Source organism: Condylura cristata, unplaced genomic scaffold (assembly GCF_000260355.1).
Source record: "Condylura cristata isolate star-nosed mole 26May11 unplaced genomic scaffold, ConCri1.0 scaffold00001, whole genome shotgun sequence".
In the NCBI taxonomy this organism is placed as follows: domain Eukaryota; kingdom Metazoa; phylum Chordata; class Mammalia; order Eulipotyphla; family Talpidae; genus Condylura; species Condylura cristata.
Genome location: NW_004567102.1, coordinates 16,499,157 through 16,519,148, shown reverse-complemented (window position 1 = coordinate 16,519,148; position 19,992 = coordinate 16,499,157). Strand labels below are relative to the sequence as shown.

General features: G+C 39.6%; 1 protein-coding gene across 1 annotated transcript in view; it reads left to right on the top strand.

The window, feature by feature from the left end:
- Positions 1-19,992, top strand: part of PKHD1 (polycystic kidney and hepatic disease 1 (autosomal recessive)) — a 401,857-nt gene that overhangs the window by 46,437 nt on the left and 335,428 nt on the right. Inside the window, exons 27-32 of the mRNA XM_004674033.1 lie at positions 4,378-4,508; positions 7,431-7,566; positions 11,431-11,623; positions 12,526-12,593; positions 14,102-15,709; positions 17,714-17,857. Coding sequence (XP_004674090.1) covers positions 4,378-4,508; positions 7,431-7,566; positions 11,431-11,623; positions 12,526-12,593; positions 14,102-15,709; positions 17,714-17,857 — 2,280 coding nt within the window. The remainder of the gene's footprint in view (positions 1-4,377; positions 4,509-7,430; positions 7,567-11,430; positions 11,624-12,525; positions 12,594-14,101; positions 15,710-17,713; positions 17,858-19,992) is intronic.

Here is a 19,992-nt window from a genome sequence, read left to right as displayed (position 1 = left end):
TATTAGGGGTTAGGACATATCTTGTGTGTCATCCTACCAAAGTCAGATGTGTGACTTTAGGAGTTTCAGTTACTTCTATGGAGTTTCGTTTCCTAATAATGATGATACAGATGTAGGACCATTTACTGATTCCCTCATTTAGGAAGTCACTTTAATGCTTACATCTGCCTGAAAGATAAAATTATTACCCACATTCTTCAGATGAGTTAATGGTGTTCTAAGAAGAGAGTGACTTGCCCAAGGCTTCTCAAATGGGAGGAGTTAGGATGAAAACTGCAGCAGTCAGATGCTTGGGCTCCTCCTGCTTCTCTGTGCCATGCTCTCTGACCTTTACAGTGGCCATCAAGATGTCTCCTTGTTCTGTGTGAGCTTAGAATGAGCCACCAGTGCTTAACCACTTTGGAAATGAAAAATATTTGCTAATATACAGGCTTTTCCCAGTAAGAATTTTTCACTACTGGAATTTTACAAATGTTTGTAAATTTATATACATTTTCATACTTGTCTTGCATGCAAAGCCAGATACTATTTGAGTCATGGATGTGTATGGGGACATACAGAGGGTAGTGGTGCTTAATGCCAGCCCCAGGGACTGGGTCCCTGTGGCATGGAAACAGAGGATATGCCCAAGTTTTCTGAGACACTTGGCCAATTTAAACAATCCTTCCAAGAACAACTCAAGAATTTTAGGAACATTCATGCTTCTATGTGTCAATGTATGATTTTTAGGACAGAAAACTCCTTAATGACTTGGGGTTTTGCCATTGTTCACTCTATTGGCTAAAGACCTGTAGCTTAGAACATTTTGTAAAACAAACACTTCCTGGTCATAAACCCATTGTTCAAAGAACAGTTCCTTTCTGACTTTATTTTGCTGGGATGAGTGGACAATGGAGGCCCACTATATCTGCACATAAAACATAGCAGCTTGCTCTTCTCAGTGGGATAAGGAAGGAGCCAGGTGATATGTGGTATACCGAGTAAGAGTCATATTCTATACTAAGCCAATGATTATTGGTTCGAATTTAGGATCTATACTATATTAGTACTAGATTTGTAAAGGGATTTGATTTTCTTGTAAAGTTACCTCTACAAGTCCGATCACAAACCTTTAGCTCCCCCAAGACAGACTGCAGACACCTCAAGGTTAGATAGGTGATGCTGTCATCCTCCACCCTGCTACTGATCTAGAGTCAAACAGTGTCAGTCAGTCAGTCACTCAGTCACCATTCAATGTTGATTCAGTCACCCTGCGTAAAGGCCTGTGCTAGGTGCTAAAGGCTGTTACTTGTAGTGTGGTTCCACACCTCATAGTATCTGCATCATTTGTCAGCTTGGCAGAAATGGAGATTCTCAGGCTCCAATTCAGCTCTCTTAGTTCACCTGCATTTTAGTAGCATCATAAGGCAGTTTGAGTAAATAGTACAGTTTGAGAAACTCCATGTTGGAGACTGGTGCTGGTGGTGGTGGTGGAGACTTAAAAACAGTCAGACTGAGGCCTTACCTACAAGGAATATACAGAATAGTTAAGTATATAATGAATAAATGTAATGTGGTCAATCATTTTCCATATTACATCTTACCCATGAGAAAAACCCTTGACAAAGCTTTTGAGGAGAACTCAGGCTTTGCCTTACGTATTTCCTTGGTGCACGTCTGTGCTGAGAAGTTGCTTTCTCCTTAGTTGTGGTGCTGGAGGGGAGCCCCAGATTTGAAATGGGACTGGCACAGTGCTACCACCTCTGTGACTTCTCATTATTAATAATCACATTCACAATATGAACCATTCATTTCTTCTTTTGTGCCAGGGACTATTAATGATGGGGATATAGTAAATTAAAACAAAATCTCTGTTTTCATGGGGTTGATGGTGGTAAATGGGTAAGAAAAAACAAACCATCAGGGCCAATGATCAGTGATGATGGGGTGGGGTGAGGAAGGGTGGTCATGATGAGAGTCGGCGGTGTGGTGGGAATGCCTTGTTTGCAGATGTGAGATTGGAGACATGGAAACCTTGGAGAAGAGAGTTGTATGCAGAGGGTGCAGAGATACTCATGACAGTTGTATCTTTATGATGAATTGTTCCCGTGAGCATTATGTAGTGCTCTGTTACTGCTCACTATAGCCAGGCTGATATCCCAAGGCCAATTCATCTTTCCCCGTGCTCAGTCAATAAGAAACATAGGATTTCACATTTACTGCAGAGGTCTCCCATGTCAGCCTGGCTCCATCAGCGTTTGTGTCCTCCCTAAGTTATTTGTCTATCAGGAATGGCTGCTTCCAAGGCCAAGGCCTCCTCTCTATCCTTGCTCTAAAATTTGTCAAGTAACAAAGCATCCACACCAGGGAGAAAAATGTGGGGGTCCCCCCTGTGATGTCAGCAGGGCATGTATAAGGCATACATAAGTGTGGTGGTGGCTTTTTCACTTGTGCATGAAGAAGTTTGCTGATAAATAGCTCCATTCCTGAAAATTCCTCTTATTAGCTATTTTTAAAAAGATTTATTTATTTATGCATACAAGAACTAGGTGCAGGCCAGAGGTCTGGGGGGTGAGAGGATTCACCAGAGACAGCCTGGGGAGCAGAACAGGCAGATGATGAAGTACACTGCTGAGGGGAGCAGCGGGCGGGTCAGGAGAGGTCTGCCACGCCATGTGGCTCACTTCTGGGGCTGGGATCAAACTCATGCTGAAGTGGCTGCAGAGAGCTTCAAAGTGCTGCGCTTTAACCTATTGTGCCTCCAGGGAGGGCTTTTCTAAGCTATTTGAATAGCCAGTCGATGATGCCTTTATTTTGATTTCTGAAATTTGTTTTATAACCATTATTTTTCTTTTTTAAGTTCTAAAATCACTTTTACTAATTTAAACTGAAAATTTGGTTTGTATTTTTATCAAGTTTGCCTTGATGCTTTAGTAGATGTCATCTTATGATGTTCACTCTTTCTACTTATTTTAGTTTTTAAAGTTTTAACCCATCCATTAAGCTCATTTCAAAGTTTTTTTCAAATTTCTACATATTTTTGAATTTTTCTTTTCAAGGTGATTTTCAGATATTACAACTCTTATGTTGCTATTGGAAATTGACTCCTTTGTTTTATTCTCTGATTCTTAACACTTACTCTTCAGGATAAGGTTACATACTAAATTTAGGATATTTTTCTATACTCCTCAGAAAGGTATTTCCCAGGTTGTATATGTGTCCCTCATCCCTCCTGGCGTGCTTGGGGAAGATAGCCTCACTCCCCCAACCCCTGCCCACTCTTTGGAAGTAGCCACGGTTTCACCACCCCCTACGTGTCCAGCTAGGATCTGCACGCCAGCATCTATAATACAAAGTAGGGTTTTGTTTATCAGCTAGGTCAAGGGCTGTGCATCCCAATGGAAAAGTGAGCTGTGACATACCTATGATAATCATGCCTCTCCTCATCACCTGCAGTGGGGAGAGACAGGTGTCTGTGGTTGCTCTTCAGTGGTCAGCAGAGAAATGCTGGTGGCAGTGGGTGGTGGTGTCAGTCACCTCTGACGGTTTTGGTGACTCATGCCTAATAGGTCCAGTGTGAAATCCCAAAGGAAGGACTGGAAGGACCAAGGTTGTCATTTAGAGATGATAGAAGTGAGGACCAGGGACTGAGGGACAATCTTATGTATGATCTGCATTAAGTGACAAGTTGTCACTTAAATCTGAACACTCTGGACTCTGGACACTATTCTTACTATATGATGTCTCCTTATCTTTGGTTCCTCAGATAACAATGAACTTGTTAGGATGGTTATGGTTGATAGTTAAAAACCCAGGGTAGGAAGAGCTTTCAGAGACCATGTACTTCACCTTTACTTCTCTGACTCCCAGATGGGTAGTATTGCAGCTTCAGCATCTCCAGAATGCATTACTCTGTCCTATCCTCTGTCACATTTCTCCCCCCCTTTTTTTTTTTAAAGATTTATTTATTTGTGCATACAGAACTGAGGTACAGGCCAGAGGCTCAGGGGCGGTGAGAGGCTTCATCAGAGACAGAGCGGGGAGCAGAACAGGCAGATCGACGAAGTACACTGCTGAGGGGAGCAGCGGGCGGGTCAGGAGAGGTCTGCCTCGCCATGTGGTCACCTCCGGGGCAGGCGGGAATCGAACTCATGCATTCAGAAGCGGCTTTAGATTCTCAGTGCTGTGTTTTAACCCGCTGCGCCACCAGGGAGGGCCCCATTTCTCCCTTTTTACATAGTAGTTTAAATATTTAAAACCAGTCTTCTCTGCAGTTTTATTCCACTTTGTATTTGGACTAAGTACATTTTAATTTCATTTTATCTCACTTGGGGATAATTAACTTTTTTTGGTTTCTGTGGCCGTGGATCCCATCTGAAAATACTATTTTTGTTATAGGAGGGCTCTGGGCCACCATCCAAGGCTCTAGTTTGGAAGATGTTAGCCTGGTGTTATTTGGATCTCAGTTTTGTGTCATCAACGTCACTAGAAGCAATTCGCAAAGAATTCAGTGCAAGGTTCCACCCAGGGTGAGTAGAATCCTTTGGCAGCTCCTTTGTGGGTGGGTGATCATTATTAACAACTGGTGTAAGGTTTTCACCAAGTCATTTCTTAGAACTAAATTAACTGAATGATCTTCTCATCACAGAAATATATTTATGTTGTATGCTTGGTTATGAAGTGGGAATTGGATGAAGTGGGAAACTGACTCCACCTATGGGACTTATAATTAATATTATTTAATAGCTTAATAAAAAAAGATATCCAAGCAGTATTAGTCCATATTCTCAATGAGTATCAGTGTGCTGAATAAATAAATTTTCTAGTGCACACTATTTTCTTATTTTTTAAAAAAAGATTTATTTATTTATGCCTACTGAGCTGGGCCAGAGGTGCGGGGTGGGGGTGGGGTGATAGGATTCACCAGAGACAGAGTGGGGGGCAGAACAGGCAGATCGATGAAGTATACTACTGAGGGGAGCAGTGAGTGTGACAAGAGAGGTCTGCTGTGCCATGTGGATCACCTCTGGACTGGGGATCAAATTCGCGGCTGTGGCTAGCTTGTAGTGCTGCACCCTAACTTGTTGCATCACCAGGGAGGGCCCTCCGATGTACACTGTTGAATATTGACTCATAAAACTTATATAGCTTGTAATCTCACTTTTCCCTTTAGCAAAGAGCAAATATATTAGTTTTCAACAGCAATTTTGTTTTCTGGCATGGATGTGAGTGATAGAACTTAGAAAATTCTAGGATGCTGGTTCTTATGAAATATCTTCCTAATTATTCCTTATTATGTCCCTTTTCTCTTAAAAACAAGCCCCTGAGTTATCTTCCTTTTCAGTTAGTGTGATCTCATAACCTATTACGAGGTTTGAGTCCATGCCCTTCCTGATGCTGTTGGTGAGAGCCAGGCTCACAGCTGCAGTTGAGCTCGCTAGAGCTGGCTTTAGAGTTACCAACATTCCTAGTACATTGATCACCTGAAAAGATGTCTGTCTACTCAACAAAGATTTTTGAAAGAGAGGGTACAGAATAGTCTTTGAGGCTCTGGTTCCACATTTTTATGTTATCCAATGGCTAAAATATTATGAAATGTTAGCTTTTGTATATAAATAGTGTGCAATTGCAGTTTATGGTAGCCTTATAATTGAACTATTCTCTATTATTAAACACACTTAGATAGTTTCCAACATTACCCATTTTAAACAAGAGAGCTTTGATTGTCCTAATAACTATTTTTTGGGGGAATGTTTATTTCTGTCAGGATAAATTAATCTGAATTCTAAAACTTTTTATAAATTGTGCTCAATTATCTTGTAAATTTGTATTAAAAAATTTCTATTCCTGGCCCTCCCTGGTGGCGCAATGGGTTAAAGCACAGCACAAAGAAGCTTAAGCCACTTCCACATGAGTTCGATTCCCACCTGCCCTGGAGGTGACCACATGGCGCGGCAGACCTCTCCTGACCTGTCCGCTGCTCCCCTCAGCAGTGTACTTCGTCGATCTGCCTGTTCTGCTCCCCACTCTGTCTCTGGTGAATCCTCTCACCCTCCGCATCTCTGGCCTGTACCCCAGTTCTGCACGAATAAATAAAAAAAATCTTTAAAAAAAATTTCTATTCCTGCTATCACTTGGTGATTGTTTGACCTCTGGACCTTTGTCCAATGCTGGATATTGTCACCTTAATATATCTTTACTGTTTTAGTGGGTAAAAATTTGTACTGTTTTGTTTTCTTTTATTAGAGAGAACATTAAAAGTGAAAAATTAAAATTTTAATGATACTACTGTTATATATATGTAAATGTTAAAAGGAAATAGTAAAACAAGCATCCTCTCCTATACCACTTTCCCTTTCTTTCTGTTCCCCTTTCTGAAACAAGCATGTTAAAGTCTTTTGAATATAGTTACAATAATATTTTGTTAAAGCAATAAACTATGTTTATGGTATCATAACTATTTAAATGATACTGGAAGAATCAAGGAATTTTTTTGTGTTTTTTCCCCCCTAGGCTTTCAAGATTTTCCTTTTCTTTTTTTAAAGTTATTTATTTATGCATACAGAACTGGGGTACAGACCAGAGAGAGGATTCCCCAGAGACAGAGTAGGGAGCAGAACAGGCTGACTGTTGAAGTACACTGCAGGGGGGAGCAGTGGGTGGGCCAGGAGAGGTCAGCCACACCATGTGGGTCACCTCCTGGGCAGAGATCGAACTCGCGCTGAAGTGGCTTTAGCTTCTTAGTGCCGTGCTTCAACCCACTGCACCACCAGGGAGGGTCCTCAATATTTTTCTTAATATGTTTTTCTTATAATTAAAATCCTGTCTCTAAAAGAATTCCATTATATCATCGACCTTTTTTCTTTGAAGGTCTCTATTCCTTTGTTTCAATCAAAATCAGTTAATCCAGATTTATTGTATAGTTTTAATTCTAGCATTTCCCTGAATTGCGCTCTTGAGTACAGTTATCCCTCATGACATTCATAGCTTCCTTTCCCCACAATCTATTATTTACTTTATAAGATAATAACTGTAAGGAACATTTCATTATTATTATTAAACATAAATATGATAGAGGAAAGTTTTCTAAACACTTTTATATCTAATGGTATTCTTGGATTTGATAGATAGTTTAGCTAGGTATAGATGTTCTGCTATAAATACCATTGTTTTGTAGAACTATTATTGTGTTAAATGTTAATCATTCTTATTTACTACTTGAAGTAGGCCCTCTGTATTTGTTGGTTGCTGGACTTACCTCATACAAGTAATGTCTTCTTTTCTTTCTCTCTCTCTTTGTGTGAGACGTATACACAGGGACTCCAGAGTAGCCATTATACCCTTGAAAAACATTTTAAAATATAATTTATAAAACTAATTCTATATAGAATTTTCTCAAATTAGTTTTGTTTACAGAGATCTGATTTAAATTTAAAAAATTTAATTTTCAGGGAAAAGGTGGACCAGTTGTCAATGTGAGTGTGGTCAGTGGGGACGATTCTGCCATTCTCCCCATGGCTTTTACATATGTCTCTTCTCTAAATCCAGTGATCGTGTCTCTGAGCAGAAACAGAAGCAACATAGCAGGTAAAATATATGACACTGCAGGATCATTTTATTTTTAAGCCATTAGTCAAATTAAAAAGGCAAACAGCAGGCTATTAATTTTATTGAAGCTATTATAATTTGGATGGAAGTTATTTTTTGAGAGCCAGAAAATAACTGAATAAATGCCTTTATATATTTTTTGTCCATAAAACCGGAACTCTTTCCATTGTGAAAATGATAAAGTATTCATCAAAGACAACAATTCAGTAAATATTTATTGAACACTTGCTATGTACTAATAATAGCATGGCATAGGTAGGTAGTAGGTTAATTTGTGAGATTATTATCTTCAGTTTATTGGTAAGGAGGTGAAAGAATAGAGCAAGTAATTTGTCTAAGATGCTACATTCAGTAAATGACAGAGCCAGGATTTGTACTCAAGTAGTTTGGTGCAGGTTCCAAGTACCTAGCTACTTAAAAGCTTATTGTAAAATGCTACTTTAGCCACCATTTTTCATGTTGGCAGTTATTTGATATGACTGGAGAACAAGAATGTTCTAATAGACCAAAAATATTTGTTTCTTTAGACATAAACTATAAAAAAGTAAAAATTCTCTAACTTCCAACTACATGAGACACTTTTCCTTTGATAATTTAGATATTATGACAGGATGGAATTACAGGAATTTATTATTATGTCATATCAGATAGTTTTAGAAGAGTACTAGTAACACACCTTTCTGATTAATTGAATGTCAGGTAACAGAGAGTTTATAGCAACCACATTTAAGGTTCTATTATAAAAGACCATCAAATTTCCCAAAGAAAAAGCCTGGACTCAATTTTTCTTCTTTTTCTTTTTTGGACTCAATTTTTCTGGTATTATTTTCATTTTCTATTGCTCCAGAGTACATAAATAAAGGGAAGTGTCCTTTAGCTTCTCAATATTATTCAGCTCAGATAGTACAGAAGAAGAATTTGCTGCCTCAGGCAACCAAAGTGTGTAAAATTCCTTAGTGGTATAGATTCTTCCCAACGAAGTAGAAAAGGGAGGAGGGAGTTCTGTGTTCTATTCAGATTTCAGTGATTTTGGCTTTTAATAAAATTTCCTACCTATAATGAAAAGAATAAATACATTGCATCAGTGCCTTAAAGGCATCTAAGATTAGCTTGACAATTGACCAAGAGCCCAAGGACTTCATGTTATTGATATATACAACATGATGCATTATTTGCAGAATTTATACTTGCATTTAAATCTTTCTACAGGCAGAATAAAGAAGAACATGCTATAAAATCCACAGAGTGGTAGCCTATTGGGAAAGTTTCTTTTGAAAGTTGACAAACTACACATCTCCATCTAGGAGATGATGATGTTGATGTTGACAATGATGCCAAGATGAAAGTGAAGAAAGACAGGAGGAAGGGCCAAGAAGGGGTAGGAATAATTTCATGTACAGGACCATCAGTATATTTTTGTAGATAGAATTGGATCAGGATGACCCCCTGCTCAGTCATTCCTTGGGCAAGATAATTAACTTTATTTTTAGTTACTCCTATTTTTTATGTGGGCTTCATTTTTTCACTATTACTGTGAACATTGGAGGTAAAGTAGTAAAAGTTCCTGTCTCATAAACTACACGAAGTAAGCACTCAACAGATGCTTAGTGGAAGAGAATGCTGACAGTTACTGAGTGTGGGACAAATGAGTCCAAGATGACCTCAGTCTATTCACCCTATGTTGTTTACTTCACAGCAGACTCAGACCATGCGCTCAAAAGCCTGCCAAGAACAAACTCAAATTTTACACACCTGGTTTAAATATAGCCCCAATAAACAGATTTGTAGCCATTCAGAGCTGCCTGCCTTGTACATCCTGTAAACTTGCACCTAACATCTGCTAGCCTGGAGGCTAGAAAAGACTAACTACTGGTGTCTTTAGAAACTCTGACACAGTAGCAGCTCACCCGGGTGCTATATGCCATCATCTAGACTTCGAAGCTGCCTCTCTGACCCTTTTCTTCCTCAGGAGACCCCAGTCTTCCTTCTGGTGGTGCTCTCCTAATGTGGCCCCTGGACAGTCTTACACTGGAAGATAACCCCTATGCTAATCTGTAATGCACCGCGTTACAAAGCTTCTGCTGCACTACTGCCACCTTGTGGCCATATCGCCCCCTTGCTCAACCTTGACATCCCTTGAACTCACTGAGGCTTCTGACTTCACAGTATAGATATGAGCTTGGGAAGATATGAACTAAAAGAAGATGTAGAACAAAGAAGCAAGTGAAGTTAATTGAGCTCTTTGAGTGCTCTTAATTACCAAAGGGTGTCTTAGTATACTTAATAATCCCTACAACAAACCATGTATGGTAGGCTGATAAAAAATTCCAAATTTTGAGAACCCCAAATGAGTCACTTAAATCACTCTGGGAATAAGTGGAAGAGCAAAGATTTGAATAGATTGAGTCTTTTCTATAGGTTTCCATTCTTCTTTCCTCTTTCTCCTCCTCATCTCATTAACCATGGTATTCTATAGATGCTAACTGTAGTAATTCTCACATGTTAGCATGTAAGCCTTATATAGCATGCAAATCTTACAAATGCTTTGACCCAAGCTGTGTTTCTGTGAGCACATTGAGACACAGGACAGTTAAGTACATTTACCTTAACTCCTTGATACTCTGCTTTTATCACGATTAATTACTTACAGACTGGATTTATCCTCCCTTATCTCTCCAGTTGCTCTTGTAGACGGAAAGAATTGCCTCAATCAGATCTTTTCCTTGTTCAGAAAACTTGATGACCTTTACTTTGTCTCCACTGAATTAAGTAAAGACCTGTCAGGATTGACTTTCTTGGTTGTCAGCTATAGGGCCACAGTCAACCTGGTCCCCAAAGAGTCTGGGCATATGATCCTGGTCTTCCAGAATGTTCCCCAGTTCCCTTTCCATCTCTCCAAGTCCCTGGATGATAAAACAAGAACCCTCCCCCCCCTTCTCTTTCAGTTGGCCTCGGGGTTTATCTTTTGAATTGAATTTGAAACACCTTCTGCCCATAAGGTTTCCCATTATATTAAGAATGTTTCTCTAATTTGAATGATCCTATTGATTAATTTTTACTTTTTTAATGTTATATCTTGTATTGAAGCTATTTTGACACCTATTTTATTAACCATGAGGCCTCTTTGAGGGCAGGGTTTTCATTTCACTTATTTTTTTTGTGCCCTTTGTGGCATATTCCTTATGGAAATCAGTAAATATTTGATGTAAAATGAATTGCGTTAGAGTGTCCTTGGTATATACAACATTTGAGTACAATTGCTAATTAAGCTTACAAGTTATTGATATATAAGGAGACCGTACTCAGTCCTTGAACTTCCATTCATTAGCTGCTTGCTGATCCTTAGTTTCCTAAAAGCCAAATGTCGGTCCTATTAAGTGCCTTATATATGTATGTCATCAGGACAGTGTGGATTTCAAATGGGATAACATACCTGAAATTGTTCTGTAAACTGTGAAGTACTGTATTCTCCTACAGCATTATTATAGGAGTCAGTGCCCAAGGAGACGATAGCTTTAACTTCTATCAGTAGAAAGCAAAGTCTAAATAAACAGTGCTATTTGCTGGTTATGAAGACCATCAGCCCTCCTTTGAATGGAGACAAGTGTCTCTTGAGCACAATTGTCCTGAAAGTTTTGATTTTCATGCCCTTGAAGTTATATTGTATAGCCTTATTATAAGAGTTGTTAGAAGTTTCATGAACAAAAATTATGTTGGTATTCTTGTTCTTTAAGTTAGACTTTTATGCACAGGACTGTTAGTGCTTTTAATCCTAAAGACAGATTAGAACAGACTAGGTGGTTGAACCATATAGCCAGAAGCTAATGGAGTCTTTCAATATAGGAGGTGAGACCCTTTTCATTGGAATGATGCTGCTGAACTACACAGATCTGGGTGTGGAAGTCCACATCCGGGACACTTTGGCTCACGTACAGGCCCAGACGGCTCAGGGCTTGAAGGTGCTGCTTCCCCCGCTGCCAGCTGGTCTCCATGGAATCTCGGTCTCCATCAATGGGGTCAGAATTCATTCACAAGGGTGAGGAGACTCTTGCCTTTATTTTAAGGTTAGCAATTCAGCTGAGGAATTCTAGTTTTGAGTTAGGTTTTGCTTCATTTTTTCTTCTTCTGAAATTAGGGGATAAATGCACACATATCATAACCCTTGAACAAATCTATAGCCCCTGTAGGAGTGTTGACTCTCAAGACCAATGTAGGGGAAATTTTTTGGCTTACTGGTTGGGGAGAACTTTCTGGAACTAAGGTTCTTGGGGGTGAGAGAGGATGGACACCTATCTGTGCTTTAATAAGAGACTAAAATAATAATAAAAAAAGGTAACCAATTTGTGTCTGGGATTTGAATAAATAACTTAAAATTATTGAACAAGCCATTCTTATGATTCCATTCAGGAAAATGCTAGACACAAAGCCATCTCTCCATTATTTCTTTTCTTATTTGTTAGTACTCTCTTTTTATCACTGCTCCCTCAAATACAGTTGACCATTGAACATGAAGGGAGTTAGGGATGCAAATAACCATGCAATCAAGAATTTGCATACAATTTTTGACTTCCTTTCAAACTTAATTATTAACTGTTGACCAGAAGCCTTACCAATAACATAAATAATTGAGTAACATATTTATATGTATTACATGCACATTACACTTATCACTTAATGTATTCTTCTTAAAAGACATTAGAGGAAAGACAATGTTATTAAGAAAGTCCATGGAGGAGAAAATACATTTACAGTGCCCCAGTGGATTTTTGAACACCCTAAGTTTATGCCATCTGTTGACAAGAAAATCCAAGTGAAGAGGGACCCATATAGTTCATACCCATGCTCATGGATTGGTCAACTGCCACCCATCTCTTCTGTCTTTTCCTCCCTTTCCCTTTCTCTGCCTCCGGTATTTGATAACAAGAGCCTTTTCTGTAGGGTTGATCTTCATATCCAGTACATCACAGAAGTGTTCAGCATTGAGCCATGCTGTGGGTCTCTGCTGGGTGAGTGCTCTGTGTTATTGATCTTTGTTTCTGCAAGTCTGTTGGCTGGAAGTTCAGACTTTGTTCCTGCAGTAACTAACTGGAGGCCAGAGGTAGGCAGCTGGCAGATGAATTTCCTCGTGCTTGGCACCAAATTGTACTCCTTTGAGGGATGTGCAAAGTGATTCCTTAGCCCAGTCAGTTTAGGAAATGAAAAAAAATTAGGAAAAGTTAATGTGTGTGGCTTTCTTTTTCTAATGGAAAAACATCTTTTAGGTGGCACATCTCTGGGCATATGGCAAAACCCAGGAAGAGTTTGTTTTAAACTTTTAGCTACTGCCTGTGCCAGATGAGAAGGAAGACTTTGTTGTCTTCACTTTTTCTAAGGATGCAAATGAAAGACTCAGTAGTCAGAAGCACAAATACCAGTATAGGAAATGTAAGGACAGGACAAAGAGAGAAATCTCTAGAGCTGTTCTTCTTTTGAGAAAAAAGTGTAAAGCTATATAGATTTGCATGTTAAACATTTCTGTAGTAGCATATGATAGAGCACATTATACTCTTGAAGTTTAGTAAAACCCTTTCTAAAGCTGCTTGGCTCTACCAAACTTGGGGAGTGTTGCTTCAAACTTTGTCCTGAAAAATGGAAATTAATTGTACCTCAACTAGAGAGTAAGTCTGTGAATCATATTTTTCGGTGTTTCAATGACTCTTCATGTCGTTATACACACACACACACACACACACTCACATATACACTAAGCTTATATATATACACTCACATATACACTAAGCTTATATATATACATTTTGACATTTCATTAATGTATTTCACATATAATAAACATATAATCTCTCCACACAATACTACATAGAATAATACAAATGAACTAAAATGTTAGGTGACATAGCAGGTGACAGAACCCTTTGAAGGAATTTAATTTTTTTAAAAAGATTTATTAGTTTATGTATACAAGAACTGGGGTATAGGCCAAGAGGTGGGGTGGGTGAGAGGATTCATCAGAGACAGTGAGGAGGAGAACAGACAGATCAACTGAAATACACTGCTGAGGGGGGTAGCAAGGACCAGCAAGACAGGAGAGCTCTGCTGTGCCATGTGAGTCAGTTCCCTGGTAGGGGATTGAACCTGTGGTGCAGTGGCTGTGGAGAGCTTCATAGTGCCACAATTTAACCCCTTTTGCCATCAGGGAGGCCCCAGAATTTGATTTTTTTAATATAAAGTGTAAGTTGATTAAAGCGGTGGCTTTTAGGATGTATAAATATATTTGAAAATGTTGTCTTCATTATTATAAGCATCCTTCCTATATAACAATTTATATTGCTTACTTTATGTGAGTTTCAGCCAGTCTGACTACTGCTGAAAGATCACCGATACAACACTGATGGGGAGAGGTGAGGGGATTGAAGCTTCCCTGGAACTTACCCCACCCTCTACTTAATTTTACTGCGGGGTACCCTCGTGCTTTGAGTTCGATTTCTGAATTAACTTGGTTTCAATATCTGTGTAGGTGGAACCATCCTCAGCATCTCTGGAATAGGGTTTGGCAGAGATCCAGCTTTCATTGCAATCCACGTGGGCAATCATTCCTGTGTCATCGTGAACTTGACAGAGACCAGCATCCGGTGTGAGACCTCACCAGTGCCCGTGCTTCTCGACCTGGATGCTCTCACCATCCCAGCCCCTGTGGAGGTCTGGGCTGGCAACGTGTCCGGCCCTCGAGGCCCTTCACAAAGCCTGGTGGGGAGGGGCTTTACCTTCACATATGAAGCAGCGGCAACCCCAGTGGTCACTGCTGTGAGAGGAGAAATTGAGAAGAGCAGTCTGCGTCTCCACGTGGAGGGGACTAACCTCTCCAACTCAGTGGTCCTCCTTGGGGACTCGAGCTGCCATCTCGAGACACAGTCTTCCAGGAGCAACGTGAGCCAGCATGGGTGCTCCTTTCCCCTGCACAGCTTGGAGGCAGGCATCCACCCCCTCCAAGTGCGGCAGAGGCAGATGGGGTTCGCTGATATGTCTGCAGTGTCCGCACACTTTGTGATGATGCCTCGGATAACAAACGTCTTCCCAGCACGCGGATCGGCCTGTGGTGGGACAGAGCTCATGGTGAGGGGCTTGGTGCTCAGCTCGAGGACACAGTCAGTACAAGTTGACCTTTCGGGTCCTTTTATTTGCAGGATTTTGAGACTGGGGGACCAGACAATCCTCTGCCAGATTAATGTGGTGGGTGACCCCTTGCCTGGTGCCTCTTTCTGTCTGAATGTCACTGTTGTGGTCAATGGACTAAGCAGTGAGTGTCAGGGGAACTGCACTGTTTTCTTGCAGGAAGAGGCTACTCCCATTGTGGATACTTTGATCACGAACATCAGTGGGTCTCTGACCACGGTGCTGATTAGGGGTCAGCATTTAGGTGCCACAGGTGAGGAGCCGGCGGTGTTTGTGGATGGCCATCTTCCTTGCATTGTAACTTTCTTTAACGCAAGTCATGTAGACTGCTGGATCTATGACTTGTCTGCAGGAACCCACTACCTGTCAGCTTTTCATACACTGCACGGGTATGCTTGTTTTGGTAATGTTACCAGACATTTCTACATTTTGCCCCAAGTGTTTCATTATTTCCCCAAGAATTTCAGCATACATGGTGGAAGCCTCTTGACCATGGAGGGCACGGCCCTCACAGGACAGAACACCACGGTGGTGTACGTTGGCCGGCAAGTCTGCTCGCTGGTGAACATCAGCTCAGAGTTCATCCACTGTGTGGTTCCTGCAGGAAATGGGTCCGCTGTGCTGGTCGTAGAGGTCGATGGACTTTCACACCAGATGGGCTTTATTGATTACAGTGACGCCTTCACTCCAGAATTGCTCTCTGTTTCTCAGACTGATGATATATTAACCTTTGTGGTAGCCCAGGTCTCGGGAGCTGCAAACATTGACATTTTCATTGGGGTTTCACCTTGTGTGGGTGTCTCTGGCAACCACACTTTTCTCCAATGTGTGGCCCCTTCCCTGCCTGCAGGAGACTACCAGATCAGGGGTTATGACCGCATAAGAGGGTGGGCCTCTTCATTTCTGGTGTTCATTTCCAGAGTTGTCGTTACGGCAGTAACCGAGAACTTCGGTAAGTCAGTTTCTTTTTGTAAATAGCCACTGTCACCATTTTGAGAAGTAGGAAACTAAGATCAATCTGAGCCTCAGAAAGAGAGAAGTCTGGTTGACCTCTTCCAGTCCCAGTTTTTTCCTAAAATGTGTCTTTGTCATGTTTGAATTTTGATACTTTTTAAAAAAGGTTTATTTATTTATGCTTACAGAATTGGGGTACAGGCCAGAGGTGTGGTGGATGAGAGTATTCACCAGAGAGAGAGTAGGGAGCAGAAAAAGCAGATTGACAAAGTACACTGCTGAGGGGAGCAGTGGGTGTGTCAGAAGAGGTCTGCCACGCCATGTGGGTCACCTCCCTCGCCAGGAATGGGACTTGTGCTGCAGTGGCTTCGGAGAACTTCATAATGCTGTGCTTTAACCTGTTGGCTACCAGGGAGAGCCGGATACTTTGTTTTTTTATCAAAGAAATCATTCATAGTCTCTAAGTGTTTTATTAAACTTGAATTTGAGATATCAATTTGATTTAATTTGTGTTTTAAATAATATTAATTGTAAGAGCTCATAATTTGATCATTTTAACTAGAATGTAATGCCATCAACTATTTTAGAACTGCGTGCCACTTTGAATTATTTTAAACTATTAAATATGATTGATTGTTATTACTTTGTAAATATCACAGAACTCATACTCCACCAATAATAATCTGGTTGCATAGACTGTACTTTTTCTCCTCTTATTTAAAGTCAAATTCACCTTGCCTTTTCTTCCAATGATAGTTTCTGTTTTTGTTTAGTTAAAGTCTTACTGAACTTGAGATGACTTTAATCTAATTGGGATACAAAAGTAGAGGAAATGATGGTGGCAGAAACTTTAAGCTGATGAGGTATTAAGCAAAACATTTCTTAGACAAATTTGTCCTGCATTGGTTGGGTGAAATGCTATGGGGTTTGGGATTTTGGTCCTAACTCATTAGCAACTTAGCTACAGATGCTTGCTAGTTTTCTTAGCTTACTAGGAGTCCATGACTTTTATGGTGAGAGAACAGAGGTATGAAATGTACTCTGTTCTTGAGATTGTCAAGGGGCTGTGGATGTTCAACTTACAGTTGTATAAAGGCTGTAGACTCACAAACTCTGCATCTCATGTGCACTAGGGTAAGAAATGCTAGCATTTAGACAGCCACTCTCCTATACTAACTTAACTGGTATGACACTTGTTTTGGAGAGAAGTTTAGCAACATAATTAAATTTAAAGATTTATTTTTCTTTTGAACTAGCAATTCCATCTAAGAATTTGTGACATTTTATTCATATAAATGTATAGTTCATTGCCACCCCATTAATTATATTTTTATTATCTCCTGTCTTACTACATGTATTTTAGGTTTTATTTGGCTTTTTTTATTTTTATTTTTTATTTTTTTTTTTTTGCATCTGGGAAATATTTTCCCACACAAATTAAAGATAATACTTATCTGCTTTATACCCTTATGGCTTAGGAAATATCTCATAGGAATGCTGTTTCCAGATCTCAGGGGAAACCTATTAAAATGATGAGCCAAGTTGATATATAGGCTTGAAGAAATGTCCATGTGTTCCTTTAATTGAGAAAACAAGTTGTTGAATAATGCATCTAGAATGCTCTCTCTTCATGTTTAGAAAATTCCAGAAGGATTAAAAGAAAACTCTATTCCTGGCGACCTCTGAGATGGGAGACAGGTGGTTAGGGAATCTTTTACTTTCGTTTTATACTCTCGAATAAACAGCTTCAGAAGTATAAATAAGCATTCATTTTCTATCTAGAAATTAATACATTTTCTCTGATAGATAGTTGATCTGGGACCTGACAGAACAAGAACTCCAGGCTCTGGAGGTCAGAGCTTAGAGAGAGCAAACACAGTGTCAGTGACCTAAAGCCATCTGTGTGGGCTCTGGACAGCATTAAGGAACCATGGGCGGCAGGATCTGAATTTTGAGTTGAGAGATTTGCCTCTATGAATGTGAACTTACCATCTTTTTAAAGGCTGTCTGGATGGAAGGCTTGTACATGTGTTTGGAGCAGGATTTTCTCCAGGGAACATCTCAGCTGCTGTGTGTGGTGCGCCCTGCCGAGTTCTGGCCAACGCGACAGTGTCAGCCTTCAGCTGCTTGGCTCCGCCTCTGGATGGTCAGTAAAAATGCTGTATTAAAAAAGAAGCTTATATGTAAAAATTAAATTCTTTGGCTAACTCCATCTTTGTAATGAATGCTGACCTCTGATATTCCTGTGATCCCGGAGAAGGGATGCTCTACTTCTCACTTAGAATGGTATTTAGAATCAGGGACCACTGGTTAATATGTTGCATAGTAACTTGTTCTGTTAATGGGGCTATGTTAAATGAACAATGAAAAGTTTATCATCTAGCAATCATATGATGCTGGAGAAAAGTTGTTTTGAGTTTTGAATAGTAGCTTTAACGAGAGCTTAGGTATCACAGAGAAAACAATTTTTGGTTTTGTTGTGAGGTAAGGCTACTAGAAACTTGCTTACTGGAGGTGCAGATGAAAGGATTAGATCATCAAGCTGGATCTCTTGCGTATTGGTCTTGCTTATTGGTGTGCAGTTCTTTAATCCTTATTATGGGCAAAAGAGGCAGCATTAACACTACCCATTTACTCTATAATATCGAGGTAATTACCAGATCAGTAAAGCCTCCCAGTCTTTCATGCATTGAACTTTGTCGCTACCACGTAAATCATGATATAAGAAGCCATGTCTTTGTGGGGTGGAGAGGTGTTGGGAAGGAAAGTACAAAGCTTTGATATTCCTATAGATACTTTTTGCAATATGTGATAATTTTTCACTGAGTTTCATGAAAATAAAGTCAAAGGCAAGAAGTTACCATTATTATTAGAGGCCCAGCGTATGCAGGTGTTATTCTGCTTGCATAACCATGGATCTTGTACCTGCGTACTTTAGACAACATTGCCCGTGCTTTCTGCTTATTGCTTTAAGTTACATTTTAAATTTATATCTGCAACTTGAATGTGGGAGAAGTATTTATAAAGTGATAAAAACAGCACTTCTTCTGAGCTTGGACATAAATTCTATGATGGATCATACTGTTATGATGGAACTTTATATTGTATTGTCTTATAGAAGGAGGAGGAGGAGAAAGAGGGGAGGCAGAGGAGAAACTATTCTTGTTTAAAACACTAGACCACCCTTATGGAAGATTAATAGGAAACTTAAGGTACTATAGAAAATTTCGGATTAATACACTGTTTCATCCCCCACTGTCTCCTGTGTGTAGCTTTATACTGGCATAGGGTCTGTGCCAAATTAATGTCTAATGAAAGACTAAATGAAAGAATTGGGAAGCAGTGGAAAAAGAACACTAAGCCTCCCTATTTATGGGCCTGCTGATTAATTAATATGTCTACAGGTTTTTTGGGGAACATTTTTATTTATATACGTGTGCATGATGCTTAAATTAATTACCTACTAAAAGCTTCTTGTCGTCCCAACTAGAAGTAAGAAGAAAAGAGTCGTTAAGATTTCAGGGTCAGGTAAATTATGGTATTGAAAGTTTTATAACTCATAGGAGAAGAACAGTAAAGATTCCTGTATTTCAAATGATTGATTAGCAAAGGGCTTCTTAGTATTTCTCTCTAAAAGAGGAAAACCTGGATTGGAATCTGCAACTCTTCTAATTATCACTAGGTGTCACCAAACACTCATTGATTGCGCAGGAGTCATTCATTTACCCTAGGGAAATGGGTAATTTGACTGATTTTTCTTTTTTATAAAAATAAGTCTTTAAAAGACTTTTAATTAAAGTATTTAAAGATGGAGAGGAACTTGTGAAATTCAATTTCAGTTGTTTCCTTATTTAAGATCCAAGGTGGGATTTAGGGATTTTATAACCCCGGAGACTGGAAAAAATATTTTGAATACATGATTGTGTGTTTCTTTTTCAAGGAAATAGGTCTGAAGTGGCCACCACCTGGTCAGAAGCACTGTGTCTCACTGTTGTAGGAGACTACTATTTGTTTTTCAACTTCCAGCTGGAATAGCATATGCCAGTTTAGTCAAGAATCTGTTACATTTGAAGAGATTTTTTAGAGGACAGTTTCATGTAGCCACACTTACCAGTGTTTTAAAGTTGTCATTTCCAAGAAATTTTTTCACCTCACCAACACTCCCTCACTACACTTTTTTTCAACTTTGATCAACTGGTAGACTCTTTGGAAAGCTGAATAATCTCAGTTCTTCTAATGTAGTGGTTTTCAGTCATCTCATTGCTGAGAAGAGTTGAGATT